General features: G+C 42.3%; 1 protein-coding gene across 1 annotated transcript in view; it reads left to right on the plus strand.

Moving 5' to 3' along the window:
* The window catches only part of RIGI (RNA sensor RIG-I), a 52,456-nt gene that overhangs the window by 23,585 nt on the left and 7,784 nt on the right, over positions 1–21,087 (plus strand). The window contains exons 10-17 of the mRNA XM_079790368.1: positions 320–439; positions 3,313–3,470; positions 4,600–4,735; positions 5,494–5,642; positions 8,563–8,653; positions 12,002–12,172; positions 13,535–13,686; positions 20,310–20,453. Coding sequence (XP_079646494.1) covers positions 320–439; positions 3,313–3,470; positions 4,600–4,735; positions 5,494–5,642; positions 8,563–8,653; positions 12,002–12,172; positions 13,535–13,686; positions 20,310–20,453 — 1,121 coding nt within the window. The remainder of the gene's footprint in view (positions 1–319; positions 440–3,312; positions 3,471–4,599; positions 4,736–5,493; positions 5,643–8,562; positions 8,654–12,001; positions 12,173–13,534; positions 13,687–20,309; positions 20,454–21,087) is intronic.

Consider the following 21,087-nt stretch of genomic DNA (forward strand, 5'->3'; position numbering starts at 1 on the left):
GGTTGCGTGGAAAGGGATCCAAGAACAGAGACAGGCTTAAAAGTTGTGGCATTTGCAGAGACAAGCTGGACACCAGCCTCCTCAGAGCAGGGGCTCTGTGTTGAGTAACAGGAAAGCCAGAGTGAGAGGTTGGGTTAGGCAGACATGTTAGCAGGAGGGATCTGTTGCAAGGTTTTTGAGTGTTGGATCACCTTGGCGAGTTGCCTGTGAGCTTGGGGCCTCAGAGGAAGTAACAACAGTAGAGAAGATTTGGGGATGCCTTCTTTAAACTCTGACATGAGCTTCCTGAAAAATACTAACTTTCCTTTGATGGCTCTAGTTTTCAGGAAAGTGAAATCACGGACCACCAACAGATTTAAATGCATCATCTCCGAGCTGATGAGGGAGACAGAGAGTCTGGCAAAGAGCATCTTTGGTGAACTCGGTACCGTAAGTCTCGGTGAGATAAATTTCATTTCCTGTCCTCTCCATTTGGGAATAGCCACATATTGTTCACTAGTATTTGTTTGCAGTCTCCTTAGTTCAGACAATGTCAAGACCCTATCCAGAGGTTGACTTTCTTGATTATAGGTTATTCAAGAACCTTCCAAGACCTCCTTTATTTTCTTTTGCCTTTTTTTCCCCTTTGTAAATCCAAAGTAAATGCAGGACACACACACCTGAAATACATTACATGTAAATCAGTACATTGCTTTTTTGACCTTCCAAAGTAGCTTTCTGTCCTGACTTCCTATTATAGGAATGAAACCACCATTTTTCTCATGGCTCAGATTCAAGCCTAGAGGTGACCTCTGATCTTTCTTCTTTTGAGACTTTCTCATGAAGTCACCAAGTTCTGTTCTTCTCCTTTTTATCCACTCATTCATTCACCAGAGAGTTATTGTGCCAGGTACTGTGGTAGAGATGGAGACAGCAAGATTAAAGACATAGTCCCCACCTCCGGGAGCTCACAGTGAAACGGTGAGAATCAGATGCGAGTAGTTTCCGTGGGACCGGGCAGCGTCACACGCCGGGTGCTGTGGGAGCACATGGAACTGGACGGGGCTGCGGGAAGGCTTCCTGGGACAGATCTGGGAGTCGTTAGGCATGGAAGGAAGAGAGAGCGCAGTGAGTTTTAGGAAGTGCAAGCATTTCATGATAATTTTATATATTGTATATTTTTTCATAATAATTTTAACATGTGAGTAAGGAGTGAGGCTAAAGGGAGAGGCAGGGGGTAGACGGGGAAAGGCCTGGTAGGCCAAGCTGCGTTTAAATTGTATCCTAAAAGCTGTGGGAAGCAACGGAAGATGTTGACGTGATAAGGATACCGGTGGAGGAAGAGGGCCGGAGGCTGTGGACGTGGCTGGATGAAGGGAGGAGGCTTGTGCAAAGCACTGCAAACAGGAAGTCTCCAGACTTAATGGCTAACTGGATTTGGGTGGGAGGGAGGGAGAGGGGGAAGGGAGAGGGAGATTTCCCCGCAGGCTTCTCGCTTGGGCACCTGTGCATATGCCTGTGGGTGGTACTGGTTCTAGAACTAGGAGCAGCTTTGGCAGGTACAGGGTGAGTTGAGACTTTGGGAGATAATTGAATTTCTTTTTTTAAAAATATATTTTATTGATTTTTTTACAGAGGAAGGGAGAGGGATAGAGAGTTAGAAACATCAATGAGAGAGAAACATCGATCAGCTGCCTCCTGCACACCTCCTACTGGGGATGTGCCCGCAACCAAGGTACATGCCCTTGACCGGAATCAAACCTGGGACCCTTGAGTCCGCAGGCCGACGCTCCATCCACTGAGCCAAACCGGTTTCTGCAGATAATTGAATTTCTAATGTCTGCAAGATATCTCATGGTGTCTCACCTTCTCTCACACTTGTTCTACTTCTCTTTCCTTTCCTTTTACAGCTTGATTTAGGGCTTAGTCTAATAGCCTTCTAGCTGGTTTGCCTACCTTCACTCTCTTTTCCATCCATTCCCTTCCCCATTGCCTGGCTAGTCTTCCTGAAGTACCAGTCTTACCTTGTCAGGGTCCTGCTTGAATCCCTTTGCTTACAGGCAAAGCCCTCCAGGTCTCTCCCTTGACTGTCTGAGTCCTGCCTGCACAACCTGGTTCTACTTCTTTCCACTTTTACCTTCCACTCCTTCCCCGACTTAATTTTTTGATTTAGCCTTGAACATGCTCCTTCACTCGTTTGTTCATTCATTCAGTGTTGGCAAGGTGCTGGGTGATGGGAATACACTGGACCCTGAGACACAGCCCCTGCCTTCATGGCATTTCCAGTGTCACGGTACACCCAGAATTAGGAAGTAATAAAAATAAAGCAACATAAAGGGGATGGGGTGGGTGGGTGGTGGGATAAGGGTGTTTCAGGCAGAGGGAACAGCATGGACCGAGGCCAGGAGAGTAGAGTGTGGGGACTCACATCAGTCCTGTAAATGCAGGGAGGAGAGTGTCTAGAGATGAGGATCGGAAGCAGGCAGGGCGGGGTCACCGAGGACCTGTCGAAAGGAAGCAGTGGGATAGCAGTTTCTCACCTTCAGTTTGGAAACTCCCTCTTCATTCGGAGTGAGGAATGGATTGGAGGAAATAGGGGGAGAAGAAGGGAGACCAGTTAGGAGGCCATGATATCATCCAGGAGCGTTATGACATGGTCTGACCTGGGGAGGGGGCAGAAGGGTACGGGGACTTGAATTTCTACCTTCTTATTCCCTCCACCTCTAATACCCTACCTCCTCCTTTTCGCCAGTCCGGATCCTGTCAGCTCTTCATTTCTGGATTGCTTAGCTAGTTTTTTTCACTAGACTTTATTTTTTTAGAGCAGTTTTAGGTTCACAGCATAATGGAGCAGAACGCACAGGGATTTCCCATATGCCTGCCTGCCCCAGCCTGGCTTGTTTTCTTGCCTCCCCAAGTTCAATAAATACTTGTTGATTCATGCCGTTGACTGCTGGCCGCCTCGTTTGTAGTTGGCCTGGGAAAGAAGCGTGCCAAGGCCGCTTGTCTCGGAAGCCTCCTTTGTTCCTTTTATTTAAAAAGAGGAACGTTTTAGCCCAGAAATAGAGCTCTTCCCGTGAATTTTATTGGGCTGTGCTCTTCCCGGGGAGCCCTGGAGAACTGACTGTTCCTAGAGGCACTCGCAGCCTGAGCTGCTGGAGGACCGGGCTGGGTCTCCCTCCTCCGTGACTGGGGCCCCGGCACCTGCACGGAGCCCGGGCTGCTGACCCCTGACCGCTCTGTGTACAGAATAAGATGAACATTAGAGGGTGAGGCACGCTTAGAACCTGAAATGACTGACCTATGAAACAATGAAAACCTTTTTCCTTCCAGAAAACTTATCTCAGATTCAAAACAGGAATTTTGGGACACAGAAATATGAACAGTGGATCGTTACGGTTCAGAAAAAGTGCTCGGTGCTGGGGCTGCCAGACAAAGACAAGGAGAGCAGGATCTGTAGAGCGCTGTTTTTGTACACTTCACATCTGCGGGTATGTTGCTTCTTTGGACAGGCATACTTTATTTTATTTTTTACTTATTGATTAGAGACAGACAGACAGACAGACAGACATTGAGTTGTTGTCCCACTTACTTAGGCATTCTTTGGTTGATTCTTGTATGTGCCCTGACCTGGGAACAAATCCACAACCTTGGCATAGTGGGACGATTCTCTAACCAACTGAGCTACCCGGCCAAGGCTGGTCAAGCCTGTTTTAGTTGTCGCACCTACTGGGAGCTGTGCTGTAGCAGCTGAGGGAACATCAACTTTTCATCCTGTCCCCACAGCTCATTTAGGAACTTTCCAGAAGGTTCTTAGGAAGCAAACTCCAAAAATTATCTCATTCAGCATCGTCTTTGTCTGCTTTCTGAACTTAACTCTGGAGGCAATAGGATGGACAGAGGGGTGCTCTGTGCTGTGCCTCCAGCATTCCCATGACTGACACGGTTAGGAAAAGTTGGGTGAGGATGAACGTTCCTGTAGATATGTGACCGGTGACTGCCATCCTTCAAGTTCAGTGTGGGACTCCCGTTGCCCTATCCTGAAACAGGTTTTCTTACCTCGGATAGAGCCACATGCACACAGGAAGATACGGATGTTTTAGGACATACTCAGCCAGTATGCATTTATAAAATTTTAATGAACTTAATATTTGGTGTAGGTGGTCAGCGCCATCATTCTAAGCGGGTGCAATCCCCATTCAGTGATGACTTTAGATGTATAAAGAGATTGAGTTGAATGTCTGAATTTTGAGGCAGATTGATATGGAAGTTGATTTGCTTTTTTTTGTTGTTGTTTATTTGTTTTTGTTTTTTAGTCTTTGACATGCATTTTTCTTGTAATTTTCTCTTTCTCTTCCAAGGCAGACCTCTGGAATCCAAAGTGATCCTAATTAATTATTGATTCTAGCTAACTGAGATTTTTTGAAAAGAGTATTTGATTCCAAGATTTTACTAAGTACCATAAGGGACTGTTCATTTTTTAAAACTAAGTTGGAACAGATTTGAGCAAAGTTTATTCTTAAAATTAATTTCATGCCAAGTTATAGCTCGTTGAACTTGAGTACAGCAGATGTGTTGGACATTAGAAATACATTGAAACGCCATTTTCTTTTTAAACAGATATTTAATGATGCCCTCCTTATCAATGAGCATGCACGGACGAAAGATGCTCTGAATTACTTGAAAGACTTCTTCAAGAACGTCCGAGCAGCAGGATTTGATGAGATAGAGCAAGACCTCACTCGGAGATTCGAAGGTGGGTGGTGTTTCCGGAGGAGGAAGCCACGCAGCCTGGTGACTCCAGTGATAGCATAATGGTACGGCGTTGTATTTAGCATTTGGTGATGCTCAGGCAGAATGTGTCCTGGGCTTATGCAGATGGCGGGACCATTGAGCCTCAGTGAGATCTGGTACTAATGGAAAGAACCTGCGGCTTACCCTAGTTCCAATTTTGAAGAAGGAAAAATAGTAGGACTTGCAAAGGATATATTTCATGGAAGTAGTTAATAGTAGCATATTTTGATTTTACTTTCAGTAATTTCATAAAGGTTTACAAACTACAAAAAATTTGTTTTAATGATATTAAAAATACTGTAATTTATATATACTTCTATGTAAAGAGGAAAACCAAAATGGCCCATAATCCCATATCCCTCATATTAAGAAAAATATAGGAAGATATTAAATGAAAAGTAAGGCTTCCTTCTCCTTCTCGCCAATTTTTCCCCCAAAGGTAATTGCTATTAATAATTTAGGGGGGGGGGGCTATACTGAAGTATTTACTTACACATATGTGTAACCGAGTGATGTGCTGTTAAACATTGAACAACCAGCTCTCTGGGGGGAAACAAAATATATGCATTTATTGGTGTATTTAATGTATGCATTCAATTGGTGGTTTTCACTTACACAATTCTGGTCAGATTAAGAGATTAACTGGACTATAGCTGAAGGTCCCAGTGTGTTCTAAATTTCTAGAATTTATGTCGTTTACAAAACGTTCTCCTTTTGCAGAAAGGTTGCAAGAACTAGAGAGCATTTCCATGGATCCCAGCAACGAGAACCCTAAACTGAAGGACCTCTGCTTCATCTTGCAAGAGGAGTACCACTTAAACCCAGAGACCAGAACCATTCTCTTCGTGAAAACCAGAGCACTTGTGGATGTAAGCTTCTTCCTCCTTGTGGATAACAAATTGAGCAGTACCATTTTATTGAAAAGATTGTCTTCTCTTTACTTCACTGTTGTAATTACTCTAGTTTATAAAGATGTCTTGATACCTTTATATGTTTTTTATTCTTTTCATCGATTTAAAAAATTTTATCCATTCTATGGGTATGTAGTGATATCTCACTAGGGTTTTAATTTGCATTTGACTAATGACTAATACTATTTAACATTTTTCATATACTTATTAGCCATCCACACATCTTTTTTGGTGATGTGTCCGTTCACATTTTTTGCCCAATTTAAAATTGGGTGTAGTTGGATTGTTTATCATGTTATTTTTGAGTGATCTTTCATTCTGACAAAAAGTCCTCTGTTGGGAATATGATTTGAAATTTTTTCTTCTGGTCTTCATTCTTAACAGTATCTTTTACAGATGGAAAGTTTTAGCTTTTGATGAAGTCCAGTTAATCAATGTTTTCTTTTTGTGGATTGTGCTTTTGGTATTGTATCTAAGAGCACTTTGCTCACCCACAACCACAAAGGTTTTCCTCTGTGTTATCTTCTAGAAGCTTTCACATTTTATTGTTAGCTCTTCAATCCACTTTGAGGTATGGGTTGAGATGCTTTTTTTCTTTTTGTATGTGGACATCCAGTTGTTCCAGCACTGTATATTGAGAAGACTATTCTTTCTCCATTGAATTGCCTTTGTAACTTAAAAAAAAAAAATCAGTTGACTGTATTTATGTGGATCTATTTCTGGATTCTCTATTCTGCTCCATTTATCTATATGTCTGTCCTTTCACCCATCCACACTGTCTTTTTGTTTTGTTTTTTTATACTAGATTTATTTGTAGGTAATCTTTATTCCTTAGAGTTCATCCATATAAATTGTATAATAACATTTTGTTTAGTATATTTACAGAGTAAAACTATCACCAAAATCTAATTTTAGAACATTTCCATCTCCCCACAAAGAAACTTCCCACTCATTTGCAATCACTCCTCATCAGAATTCTACTGAGTCCTAAGTAATCGCTTATCACTTTCTGTCTCTATATCTTTGCCTATTCTGGACATTTCATGTAGATAAAACCGGAAAACAGGTGGACCTTTGTGACTGTTTTCATTTTACTTAATTCTTTTGCATAATGTTTTTGAGATCCATCTATGTTGAGACAGAAGTAAATTGTCCATTTTTTTTATTGTTATACATCCCACACTGTCTTGATTGCTATAGCTTTATAGTAAGTCTTGCAATCAGCTAGTATGAGTTCTCTAACTTTTTCTTTTCTTTAAAATTGTTTTAGCTGTCTTCCTTTGTCTTTCCATTTATATTTTAGAATCAGCTTGTCCACATCTATGAAAAAAGTCTACTTGGGATCTCTTTTGGGATTGCATTGAACCTACAAACAATATTGGGGAGAAATGACATCTTAATAACATCAAGTCTTCCAATCCATGCCCATAGTATCTCTTCATTTATATAGGGATTCTGTGTTAGTTACCTATTGCTGACAACAAATTGCCCCACAACTTAGTGACTGGGAACAACAAACATCTATTATCTTACAATATCTATGGGTCAGAAAGCGGAAACAACTTAACTGGGTGTTTCTGGCTCAGCGTCTCATGAGGCTGCAGTGAGGGTGTTGGCCATGGCTGCAGTCATCTCAAGGCTTGAATTGGGAGGATCAACTTCCACCTCACTGAGGTGTCTATTGGCAGGCTTCGCGAGATGTGTTGCTTCTTTTTTTTTTAATACATTTTTACTGGTTTCAGAGAGGAATGGAGAGTCAGAGACAGATAGAAACATCAATGATGAGAAAGACTTATTGATCAGCTGCCTCCTGGGGACTGAGCCTGCAACCCAGGCATATGCCCTGACCGGGAATCAAACCATGACCTCCCGGTTCATAGGTTGACACTCAACCACTGAGCCACACCAGCTGGACGGAAGATGGGCTTCTAAGCTCACTCACTTGGGCCTCTCCACAGGCTGCACGGTGGCTGGCTTTCCCTGAGTTATCCAAGGGAGATTGAGGAAGAATGCCTAATATGGAAGTCACAGTCATTTCATAACTTCAACTGGGAAGTGATATCTCATCATATCTGTCCTGTTTTGTTAATTAGAAGCAAGTTAATAAGTTCAATTCACACTTGAGGGGAAGGGACATAAGGATCTGAATACCAGGGAAACAGATCATTGAGGGCTACCTCCAATGCCACCTACCACATCTTCTTTGGTTCCTTTTATCAGTGTTTTGTTGTTTTCAGCATACAGATTCTGCACGTATTTTGTTAGACTTATACCTTCGTATTACTTTTTAATGCTATTGTAAATGGTACTTTTGTCTGTTGCTGGTATATAGAAATACAACTGATTTCTGTATATTGATCTTGTGTCCTAGATCTTGCTAAACTCACTTTTTAGTTTTACATACCCACTTTCAATCTAAACTTTGCTTTTATCACTTAAAAAATATCTTCAGCCCTGACCGGTTTGGCTCAGTGGATAGAGAGTCAGCCTGCCGACTCAAGGGTCCCAGGTTCGATTTCAGTCAAGGTTATGTACCTTGGTTGTGGGCACATACCCGGTGGGGGCTGTGCAGGAGGCAGCTGATTAATGTTTCTCTTTCATTGATGTTTCTAACTCTCTCTCCCTCTTCCTTCCTCTCTGTAAAAAAATCAATAAAATATATTTTTAAAAAATATCTTCAGTGACAAAGATTTGTACCTTTATGGTTAATTATTGCATAGAATTCAATTCCAAGAAGCAGTTTTCTTAGATTTATCAATCTGAAAACTGTCTGTATACCAGCTTAACGTGATTTTTCCTTCTTGCATATACTTCAGTATTGAATTAATACAGATGGCATACAAATAGGGCCTAACTGATAATTGCTTTTTGTTTTCAGGCTTTAAAGAAATGGATTGAGGAAAATTCTAAACTCAGCTTTCTAAAACCTGAGATATTGACTGGACGTGGCAAAACAAATAAGAACATAGGTATTTATATATGGTATATTACATATAAGAATATATGTAATCTATTGAATCTTTTTTATGTTTGTATCAGGGTTCAACTAAAGAAGCAAAACCAGTAGATTATACACACACACACACACACACACACACACACACACATATATATATATATATATCCTATATAATAAAAGAGTAATATGCAAATTGACCATCACTCCAACACACAAGATGGCTGCCCCCATGTGGACACAAGATGGCCGCCACAAAATGGCCAGCAGGGGAGGGTAGTTGGGAGGGACCAGGCCTGCAAGGGAGGGCAGTTGTGGGCGATCAGGCCAGCAGGGGAGGGCAGTTGAGAGGGACCAGGCCTGTAAGGGAGGGCAGTTGGGGGCGATCAAGCCTGCAAGGGAGGGCAGTTAGGGGTGACTAGGCCAGCAGAGGAGGGAAGTTGGGGGCAACTGGGCCTGCAGGGAAGGGCAGTTGTGGGGGGACCCAGGCCTGCAGGGGAGAGCAGTTGGGAGGGACCAGGCCTGCAGGGGAGGACAGTTAGGGGCAATCAGGCTGGCAGGGGAGTGGTTAGGGGGTGATCAGGCTGGTGGGCAAAAGCAGTTAGGGGCAATCAGGAAGGCAGGCAGGAGAGTAGTTGGGAGCCAGCAGTCCTGGATTGTGAGAGGGATGTCTAACTGCCCATTTAGGCCCGATCCTACGAGGAGTCCCAGATTGGAGAGGGTGCAGGCTGGGCTGAGGGACACACACTCCTGTGCACGAATTTCATGCACCAGGCCTCGTGTGTGTGTGTGTGTGTGTGTGTGTGTACACATAGATACGTACATATACATACACACAGGGATTTATTACAAGGTACTGGCATACACAATTGTACTGGCAAAACAAGTCTGAGGTCTGCAGGGTAGGTGGTCAGGAGCCGGCTGGAACCCCATAGCCATGAGCTGTTTGAAGTCCCTGAGCTCAGGAAACACCTAAGCCCTTTTTTAATACTAATACCTAATCAGTATTATTGATTAGGTTAGACCCACCTAGGGTGAAGCCCCTGTTGATTCTTTAATGTCAACTGATTAAGAACTTTAATTACAACTGCAAATTCCACTAGGGACTGTAGTTCAGCCTAGCCAAGTTGACATATCAAAAGGCCATCACATGCTCACATGTTAGCAAGTTGCAGACATTGCCTCCTCCCATTCTTTTTGTTACATATTTTTAAAATACATATTTTATTGATTTTTTTACAGAGAAGAAGGGAGAGGTAGAGAGGGTTAGAAACATCGATGAGAGGGGAACATTGATCAGCTGCCTCCTGCACAGCCCCCACCGGGGATGTGCCCACAACCAAGGTACATGCCCTTGACTGGAATCGAACCTGGGACCCTTGAGTCCGCAGGCCGACGCTCTATCCACTGAGCCAAACTGGTTAGGGCTCTTTTTTTTACGTATTGTTTGAGCATGTCACTCTTCTGCTCAACCAGCAGATTAACTTTAAATGGAAATGTTCTCTTTCTACTTCATTGTTCTTTAAACTGTACATGCTTTTGTGTGTATTATATACTTTGAGTTTAAAAAAGTAGTCCAAGTAGACGAGCCTGAACTCTCTAGCAAGGGTGGTCAGAGGATGTAAGGCTGCCTCTGTGATCATCCAGGAGGAGCCAGGTGGCCAGCCCTCCCCTGGCATTCTCACAGCTGTGCTCCCCACGCCTCAGTGACCAGCAATGACATCCTCTCTGTTCCTCCTCTGTAGTGTTATGATAAACACTCAGAAAACATGTTCTTGTTTGTTTCCTCAGTTATCCATCCATCCATCCACATTTATCCTCAGTCATCACCCTTGCACTTCCGCCTTATACGCATTTTAAATTTCATGACTCTAAAGGGCAAATTCAGATTTTGAAAATGTGGCTTACCAAATGAATCTTTTTTTAAAAAAAATTCTTTATTGTTTAAAGTATTACATATATCTCCTTTCCCCCCATTGACCTCTCCCCAGCCACTCTTCTCCCCCCCCCCCCCCCCCCCCGCACATGCCCTCACCCCCCTACTGTCTGTATCCATTGGTTGTGCTCATATTCATGCATACAAATCCTTTGGTTGATCTCTCCCCCGCCCCACTCCCCTGCCTACCCTCTTAGGTTGGACAGTCTGTTGGATGCTTCTATGACTCAGGCTCTATTTTTGTTTATGTTGTTCATTATATTCCACAAATGAGTGCGGTCATGTGATATTTATCTTTCTCTGACTGAACACTACAGATTCTTGTGGTCAGAGTTCTGTGCCATCTGACTGCAACATGAGTCCAATATGATTTTCCACCTTTGTTATTTCCCCACAAATAAATACTCAGAAAACATGTTCTTGTTTGTTTCCTCAGTTATCCATCCATCCATCCACATTTATTTAGACCTTAGCCTGTGCCGGTCATTGTGCTTCTGCCAGACAGCCTTCCCCAGCCCCCTCCACATTCCCACAGCATCCATTCTGCCTCCACTTCATTGCTCGTCACATGGAACTCTAGCTTCCTGTTCTACCCCTCTTCCTCAGACTATGAGCTCCTTGTAGATAAAAGTGGACCTTTAACCGTGGTATTCTTATCTGACAAACCATAATGCCGAATAAATGTTTGATGAACAAATGAATGAAGAAGTTCAGAAATTAATGAAGCATGGAGTCTGTCTTGAAGTTGTTTTGTCCTTCACAAAGTGTATCTCAAGATTTTGACAGCCGATATACTAGGGGAAAAAATGGAACTTTTATAAATTCTATTAACTCTAAAGTGGGGATCGCTGAAGTTCTTTCTCCTCTCGTTATATCAGTGGCTGAGAACTGCTCACTCTTAGGATCCTAGACTTAAAAATGCAAGGCCAGGTGCTGCTGCAAAGCTAGCCTGTCAGTTTGTCACACTTCCAAAAGCCTCAGGGTCCCCATCTGTGAAGAGGAATGGTGGCACTTGCCACGTCAACCTAAGAGACGTGTGAGGTTCCCGTGAGTAAGTAGATGGAAATGTTTTGTCAGCTGTAAACTCCTCTGCACATGCAAAGGTATTACGATTAGTTAATATATTTTTTTAATCAGTGTTTGTTTTGAGACAGCACAACTAAAGCCACACAGCTGGTAATGCCGCAGCTGGAGTTTGAACTCGGGCAGTGTTGTGGCAGAGTCCAGGTTGCACCACCCTGCATGTGCTCTCTGTAGCAATGATAGCGATAGGCCCTGCAGCCTGGGGTTGTTGAGAGATCATGAATACAAAGCCCTTACCACAGTACCTGGCGTGTAGTAAGCATTCCATCGTTAATAGCTGCTTTTCTTCAAGGGTAAGATTCCCTCTTTGGTGAGTTGTAATGCCCTCTGACTCTGGCCCAGGAATGACCCTCCCAGCCCAGAAGTGTGTACTGGATGCATTCCGGGCCAACGGCGATAAGAAGATTCTGATCGCCACCTCAGTTGCTGATGAAGGCATCGACATTGCTCAGTGCAATCTGGTCATCCTGTACGAGTATGTGGGCAATGTCATCAGAATGATCCAAACTAGAGGTGAGCGAAGCTTTGGTGCTGTTTTAAATGTCAGCCAATTTGTCTGATTTGTGAGTGTACCTGCCATTCCGGCCTTTCTCCTTTACCGAGTCCTGCTTGTGTGTGTGGCCAGTGGCACAGGGGACTCTGGTATCGCTGCCCGAAAGGTGACTTACTGGGCCCGGATTGGGTGGCTACCGTTTTGTCCACTATTTTAATTCTTGTTCACGGTGAAAACGGTGTACCTGACCAACACTGATGGACATGTTTTTGAAGGATAATTCCCACTGGTTGGGGGCTCTGGCCGTTGGCATGCACACCTTTCCTGGCTGTGCGTGTGGTGCCGCTGGGCCCGCTGTGTCCAAGGAGCTCTTCTGTCCCACTTGCACCGAGGCTCCTAACTAGCCTCTCTTCCTTTTTCAGTTTCTGTAACAGCAGCTGCCACATTACCTTTCCTGGAAAAAGCTCTGAATGTGTCACTTCCCTGTATAGAAACTGCAGTGGTTCCCCAATTTTCATGATGTTACAGAGTTATGTTATATATATATTTCTTTATTTCAGAGAAGGGATAGAGAGAGAGAAACATCAATGATGAGAGAGAAGCAATGACCGGCTTCCTCCTGCACACCCCCACTGGGGATGGAGCCCCCTGACTTGAAATCAAACCATGACCTCCTGGTTCATAAGTCGATGCTCAACCACTGAGTCACACCAGCCGGGCTTGATGTTAACAGAGTTTTCAAATCGAGCACCCATTTTATCTTCCCAATTCTTCCCCTTTATTCATGGTTCACTTCAGCCAACCTGACTTCATCATTTTCTCCTTGTTGAAGGAATTGCTCATGTATTGCTACTGATGATTGTTTTACCTCTTCCCCCACCTCCCTATCACCTGTCCCAAATTCCCCCAGCTGCCAGTCATCTCTCTTTTGAACATCCGTAACTCTTCATGTCTTTCAGCACTTCTCATTCTCCACCTATATTCTTGTGGTTGTGAACATAGCTTATTTCCCCATTTCCTAGAAAGCTCCTGAGGGAGGTTCTGTTATTATTCACCTTAGAGCCCTCACAGAGTCATCCTGGGGTTCATGTTGGATTCTCTGTTAAGCGGTGTTTCTGATCGAGTGGCTGTCTGGTCACACTGCAGCATGGAGAGTGCGGCGGGCTCCCAGTTCATCTGCATGCCTAGCGTGCAGGTGCACACCCGCCCCTCCGTCTGTGCTCTGACGGCTCAGCCTCCCTGGAAAGCAGGATTCAGCGACCCAGAGTTGAATTTTAGGAATATGGTTTTATGGTTTTTATGGTTTCCCTTAGCTTACCTATGCTCAGATTTGTCAGAGCTTTCAATCAAAGGCACCGAGTGAAATATTTATTTTCTGGCAGGCAGAGGAAGAGCAAGAGGTAGCAAGTGCTTCCTTGTGACTAGTAATGCTGATGTAATTGAAAAAGAAAAAATAAACATATACAAAGAAAAAATGATGAATGACTCCATTCTAAGCCTCCAGGCATGGGATGAAACAGTATTTAAAAAAAAGGTAAGTCTTTTCATCTGTGCTCCTCTTTCCGAATCTGACCATAAGTACCAGGGAAGATGAGCAAGGTGGGTACCTTTTATCAGATGGCTGAGTGTTGCATTAGAACAGGAAGTTTAATCTTAAAAATTTGTCCTGCAGTGAACATCTAGTTCCTTCTGCTTTTAAGTCTCAATGAGATTAAAATATATTTTATTAATGCTGATGCCCGAAGTTGTGCTTTCATTATTTTTATTTATTTAGTTAGTTATTTATTTAGTTATTAAATATAATTTATTGATTTTTTACAGAGAGGAAGGGAGAGGGATAGAGAGTTAGAAACATCGATGAGAGAGAAACACCAATCAGCTGCCTCCTGCACACCCCCTACTGGGGATGTGCCCGCAACCAAGGTACATGTCCTTGACTGGAATCGAACCTGGGACCCTTGAGTCCGCAGGCCGACGCTCTATCCACTGAGCCAAACCAGTTAGGGCCCGAAGTTGTGCTTTTAAATCTAAAAGGCAAACTGAGCTAGAACCGCTCTTTCGTTGAGTTTATCTTGAGGACAATAACCTAACACTGCAAGACATAGTCTTTCTTGGTCTTTTCCTCAGATCTCTTTTCCAACACCTGGAGTCCCCAGAGAAAAGCGCCCATTGCACTGTGCAGGTGTTGGGTGCCTACTTGCAGATATGGATAATCATGTATACTTTGGCCTGGCACACCTGTTCGGTTCAGCCTCTTGGTAGAAACCTTCATTTTATTGTAATTCCCTTTATAACTCGGAGGCATGGAACCAGAGGAGGGAAAATGGACACACATGCACGTGCACACTCAGACTTTCTCCAGACTCTGCAGAGATTTTCATCTCAGAACCTCAGGAAGCATCGAGCACTGCAGGGCCGGGGGAGAGCGTTCACATTAGTATCAGTGGTTCCAGTTCCAGTTCCGCCACTTACAAGATGTACAACCTCGGGTCATTACTCTGTTTTTAAAATCATCAGTTTCCTCATTTGTAAAGTTGGGGAAATGTGTAAAATATTAAACTCTCAGCAGTTTTGGGGCTAAAATGAAATGTATGCATTGCTTTGCACAGTGCCTCATATAAAATAAGTGCTAAAAAATGAGTCCTTGGACACAGGTGAAAGGCATACTGTAACTTCATAAAGATGAACCTTCCGCTTCAGTAGGCCAACTGCACGGTGTCCACAGTTTTTTAAAAAGTCATAATCTCTGTGCTCAAAAAGTACTAAGAATCTGTGATGTAAAGCAAAGCAAATGAACACTTATTTTAGGACAAAAATACAATTTTATTTTAGTGTTTACTCATTTTTAATAAACATTTCTTCCTAAAGTTTGGAAATCAAGATATTTTAAAAACCCCTCTTCCATATTTTCAAGGAAGAATTTTAGGGAAATTCCTCTTAATTTTTTTTCCTTAATTTTACTGAGGGATAGGGGTTTTTAACTGAGCCACCTACGTAGGACCTAAGGATGTTGCCAATAAAGGCCTTAAAACCATATTAGCTTTAATACCTCTGGAATAATCTTTATCCCCTCCACAGGGTGACAAGCTACTTATTAGATTCATATGTGGCAGAAATAGTGGAGTAAAAGTCTAATAAGGAAGATGAAGGCTGGACCAGGCATGGACGTTGTTTTGTAGCCAGAACACCAGGTCAAGCAGTGGAGTGAGGAGAAAACGGGCAACTTCTCTGTCAAATTGGGCTGTTGCCTAGCATTTGGGATTCCCCTAACACCCATAGATAGGAAATGGGCAGAGATGGTAAAGAATGAGAGGGAATTCAGAACAAACGTAGCTGATAGTCATTATGTGGCAGCTAGGTGAATGGAGTCTTGGCATCATCCCTATCCTGTCGTAGAGGAAGGCTTTGCTTTCCGAGGCTTAGTAGAAGTACAACAAGGTAGGAACAACCTTATATTCTTAAAACTAAAAGGAATTATGTTTCTTGGCGTGAGGGCTCTTTCTGTGTTGTTTTATTTTATTGTTGACAGTATTACAGGTTTTCTGTGTTGTTTTGATAAGGGCTTGGGGTCTGAGCACCCTGGTCCCTGCATATTGGCTTTAGTGGGAGGAAGAAACTCGTTAGGGCGGCACCAAGTAGAAGGAGATGGAGACTAAGCTTTCTTCCCCCGTCCCACAGTTGCATTGCCCATTGTCTGCATGCGGCCGACCTTCCTTAGAGCACTGTGGTCCCCAGGGAATCTCTGGTGACTCTGCAGCCATTTTAACATGTAGATGGTCCAGAGGTATCCAGGGACTGATTTCCATGAGGGAAGCTTCAGGATTTGGGAGTATGTAATTCTGGAGAAATCAGGTATAAAGGGCATTTTTCACCGTTCTAGTTTGAAATTAAAATGAGGAAGCCCACCTTCCTTCCTCATGGAGTAGAGAATAAAATGTCAAAAAGGACTTCCAACATGATGTGTACCCATGCCAGCACACAATCAGGGTTTTATGGTTTCGCTTTTTTCCACCTTAGTCTGTGGAACGAAGCTGCTTCTGTCACGGGTGGAAGGGAGAGGCAGTGAGCTATAGACTTAATTTGTGACATTGGTTGAGCCTCTTCACCCGTTGAGTTAGTTTTAAGTATAGCAGTAATAGTTTTAACTTACTGGGATTTATTGCCCATGTAACATTTAAAATATTTGGGGTTATTACTATTTAACTGAATTTTAGTATATAATTGAATATAATTAGATATAAGTGCATTTTTAAAAATTGGATGCTTGATTTTACAGCTGACATTGTGGAAATCACCATGTTCTTTCTTTGTTTATGATGTTCTAAGACTCCTTCTTTTATCATTTCCTTCTGTTTAGAGAACTTCCTTTTGCCATTCTTTTAGGGAAATTCCACTGGTAAACAAGGTTTCTTAGTTTCTCTTCATCTCAGATTGTCTTGATTTCCCCTTTATTTTTATTTAATTTTTAAAAAATATTTTTTATTGATTTTAGAGAGGAAGGGAGAGGGAGAGAGAGATAGAAACATCAATGATGAGAGAGTATCATTGATCGGCTGCCTCCTGCAAGCCCCCCACTGGGGATCAAGCATGCAACCCTGGCATGTACCCTTGACTGGAATCTAACCTGGGCTCTTCAGTCCGTAGGCCGATGCTCTATCCACTGAGCCAAACCAGTTAGGGCATATTTTTATTTAATTTTTAATTCTTATTTATTTCAGGAGAAGGAGAGAGAGAGATAGAATCATAAATGATGAGAGAGAATCATTGATCGGCTGCCTCCTGCACATTCTCCCTCCCCAGCTGGAGATTGAACCCGAAACCTGAGCATGTGTCCTTGACCAGAATCAAACCTGGGACCCTTCAGTCCACAGGTTGATGCTCAATCCACTGAGTCAAACTAGCTGGAGCTCCCCTTTATTTTTTAAGGACATATTGGCCTTCATGGTCTCTGATGAGGAATCTGCTGTCATTCAAATTGTTTTTCCTCTATAAGTAAGGTGTCACTTTTTTCGGGCTACTTTAAGATTTTTTTCTATGTCTTTAGTCTTCAGAACTTTAATTATAATGTGTATTGGTGTGGATTTCTTTGGATTTATCCTGTTTGGTTTTTGTTCAGCTTTTTGAATCTGTAAGTTTATATTGGGGAGTATTCAGCCATTATTTCTTCCAGTACTTTTTTTTTTATTGTTTAAAGTATTACACATAGTAGTACATATATCTCCTTTTTTCCCCCCATTGACCTTCCCCAGCCTCCCCTACCCCCTGTCGTACTTTTTAAGCTCTGCTCTCTTTCTCCTCTCCTTCCAGGACTCTCCTAAAGGTCCCTGGGGCTCTGTTCATTATTATTTTTTCGTGCTCTATATTATTTCTGTTGTTCCAATTGAGTAATTTCTATTATTTTATGTTCCAGTTCACTGATTCTTTACTTTGTCCCCTCTATTTTACTGTTGAGCCCATCCACTGAGCTTTTTATTTTTGTTATTACATCTTTCAATTCTAAAATGTCCATTTGGATTTTTATAACTTCCATTTTTTCATTGAGCCTTTATAGTTGCTCATGTTTCAAGAGTGTTTCTGACTACTCATTGAAGCATTTTTATCGTGGCTGCTTTAAAATCTTTCTCTGATAACTTCTGTCTTCTCAGTGGTGGTATCCATTGATTAACTTTTTTTCATTCAGTTTGACATTTTTCTGGTTTTTGGTATGAAGAGTGATTTTTTTATTGAAACCCGGACATTTTCATATCATATTAAGAGATTTGGGATCTTATTTAACCTTCTGTGTTAGCTGGATTTTTCTGGCACCTTTCTGGCAGAGTAGATAGGGACATTATCTCATCACTGCTAGGTGGAAATAGAAGTCCAGGTTCCCTATAAGTTTTCTCTCTTAGGCCGCGACCAGCAAGGCTAGAGAGTGGACGAGTCCTGAATAGGGGCGGCTGGGGATTGAGAAAAGGAAAAAAAGAGACACAAAGACTTTAAGTAAAGCTGGGGCCAGGTGGGACGCTGCCCTCAGATGGAGAGACAGTGACCCAGGGCTAGTGCAATGCATTTATTATATACAGCATGATACCAGGAAGTTTTACTAGAATTTAAGACAAAGGAAATTATGTGAAATCGGGGTTAAAGATCAAGCTGCAATTCTTCATTCTTTGGGCTTCTTTGTAATTGTCATTCCTGGCTGAGCCTGGATAATTGCGTCAGTTCCTGGTGCCTGGCTAAACTTAGATAATGAAACCCACTCCCTGGCACCTGAACTAAAGGTCAGGCTGACAACATACCTGCCTCTGGCAAGGTATATTTCCAGGATGTGGCTCTGCTGACACCACTGGACTCAGCCAGCAATCAGCTCATGTGCCTTCCCAAGCGCTCTCTACAGTTCCCTACTCAGCTTCTGTTGATACCAATGAGGGGGAGGTTCCTTGTTACTGCTGGGTGGAGGTGGGAGTTCTGGCTCCCCACGTGGTCTCCAGTGACACCATAGACAAGGGGGAGGGGCGACTACCATTAAGCAGGAATGAAAGTCCTAGCTCCCTACTTGGCCTTCTCTGACACCACCAGGTGAGTGGGTTGGGGCATTTCATTACAGCCCCACAAAGTGGAAATCTAGGTTCTCCACTCAGCCTTTGCTGGCATGGGTGGGAATTGGGTCACAGTTTTTTATTTATTTTGTTTTATTCTGTGGTATTTGGCTGGAGTAGAATATTTCTTGGCTAAACGTTTGCTGTCTTTCTAGGCTGCCCCTTTCCTGGCCTTTGGGCTTGAGAGAATAAGCATTTGTTGAGACTTTTAAAAAATACATATTTTTATTTATTTCAGAGAGGGAGAGACAGACAAACACCAATAATGAGAGAGACTCTTGATCGCCAGTCTCCTGCACACCTCCATTGGGGATTGAGCCCACAACCCGGGCATGTGCCCTGACCTGGAATCGAACCGTGACCTCCTGGTTCATAGGTCAACCACTGAGCCACACTGGTCTGGCTGTTGAAACTTTTTGGTTGCCAGTTTCTTCAGCTCCAATCTAGGATATATGAGATGAAAAACAACAACAAACAGGGAACTTACTGCCATAGGGTCCCAAGGTTCCTAGCTAGTCTGCCTTCCTCTCTTCACCCTTTAGAATCTCCTTATGTTTATTTTATTTATTTTTTAAGTGTTTTTATTGATTTCAGAAAGGAAGGGAGAGGGAGAGAGAGATAGAAACATCAATGATGAGAGAGAATCACTGATCGGCTACCTTCTGCATGCCCCACATTGAGGATCAAGCCTGCAACCTGGGAATGTGCCCTGACCAGAAATTGAACTGTGACCTCCTGGTTCTAGGTCAAAGCTTAACCATTGAGCCATGCCGCCTGGGCTCCTTATGTTTATTTTAAATAAACATAGCCCTAGCCGTTTTGGCTCAGTGAATAGAGCGTTAGCCTTCGGACTGAAGGATCCCAGGTTCAATTCCAGCCATGGGCACATGCCTGGGTTGCAGGCTTGATCCCCAGTAGGGGGCGTGCAGGAGGCAGCTGATCAATGATTATCTCTCATCATTGATGTTTCTATCTCTCTCTCCCTCTCCCTTCCTCTCTGAAACCAATAAAAATATATTTTAAAAAATTAAAAAAATAATAAACGTAAATTTTGAAATATAATGCAGTCATACTATACATACATTTAACCTTACTGTAATTTGACAGTACTCTCTGTGGTTGGAAGAGGAGACAAAAACCGATTTGGATGGTGAGGGCTCTTCTGCTTGCTGTTTCATTCAATTGGGTTTATCCCTTGGAAGTGGGTATAAATATGTCTGAAACAGCCCATGCGTATCATATATCTATTTATGAAGGACATGTTAAGTTTTGCCAGCTACTAAAGTAGAAAGCATGGTTCATGTGACTATTTTATGGACATCTTTAGTGCTCTGTGGGCAACTTTGATGAGGAAATTAAAAGACTAATTGGACGCCACAGCTAAACATTGACTAACAAAGAGTTAGGAGAACCAATAAAATTACCTATGGGATTTTTGCAAAGTCACCAGGTAGGACATGTTCATGGAAGTATATGCAGAATGAATGATATACATATATATGTGTGTGTATATACACATATGTATCCTAGTTATACTTTAATTACATTTATGAGGTTTTTCTTTTGTCCCATGTAGATTCACCAGATCCAGATTCATGAAAAATTCATCAGGGATAGTCAAGGAAAAGCAGAACCTGAACTTGATAAGAAAAATAAGAAACTGCTCTGCAGAAAGTGCAAAGCCTTTGCTTGTCATACAGCGGATATAAGAGTGATAGAGGTGAGCAGCCTTTTCCAAAGAACACTGGGTCATTTTTTAGCACTAATTAAAGCTTACTCACTACTGGTGAGATATTTATAAGAATACCGTACTTTCCTTATAACCAATGTCATGGGTCCATGTATTTTACAAAAGCTAAAAAGTTAAAAACAACAACCACCTTAATTTCAACAATAAAGAAATCATTTTAAAAATTGCTGCACAGCCACCTAATTAAATATTATGTAGCCATTAGAAATATGGCTATGCTAAATTCAGTGTGGTTCCCTGGATTAGATCTTAGAACAGATAAAGGGTTTTACTAGGAAAAGAGGTAAAATCTATAGTTTTTAGTTAATAGTAATGTGCTGATATTACCTTCTTAGTTTGGGCAAATGTATTATGTTATGTAAGATGTTAGTTAGCATTTCAGGAAAGGTGAATTCAGGAATTCTCTGGACTACATTTCTAACTTATCTGTTAATCTAAAATTATTCCAAAGTCAGGTTTATTAAACAAAATGATTATGAAGTTTATATAGTATAATGAAAAACTCCTTATAAACTAATGGTAAAGCGGAAAAGTAATCAGGATACAACATTATAAATATGCTATAATTATAGATGTGTGAAATAATAGTAGCGAGTTGCTATCC

This window comes from Cnephaeus nilssonii (genome assembly GCF_951640355.1).
Source record: "Cnephaeus nilssonii genome assembly, chromosome: 14".
NCBI classification, from domain to species: domain Eukaryota; kingdom Metazoa; phylum Chordata; class Mammalia; order Chiroptera; family Vespertilionidae; genus Cnephaeus; species Cnephaeus nilssonii.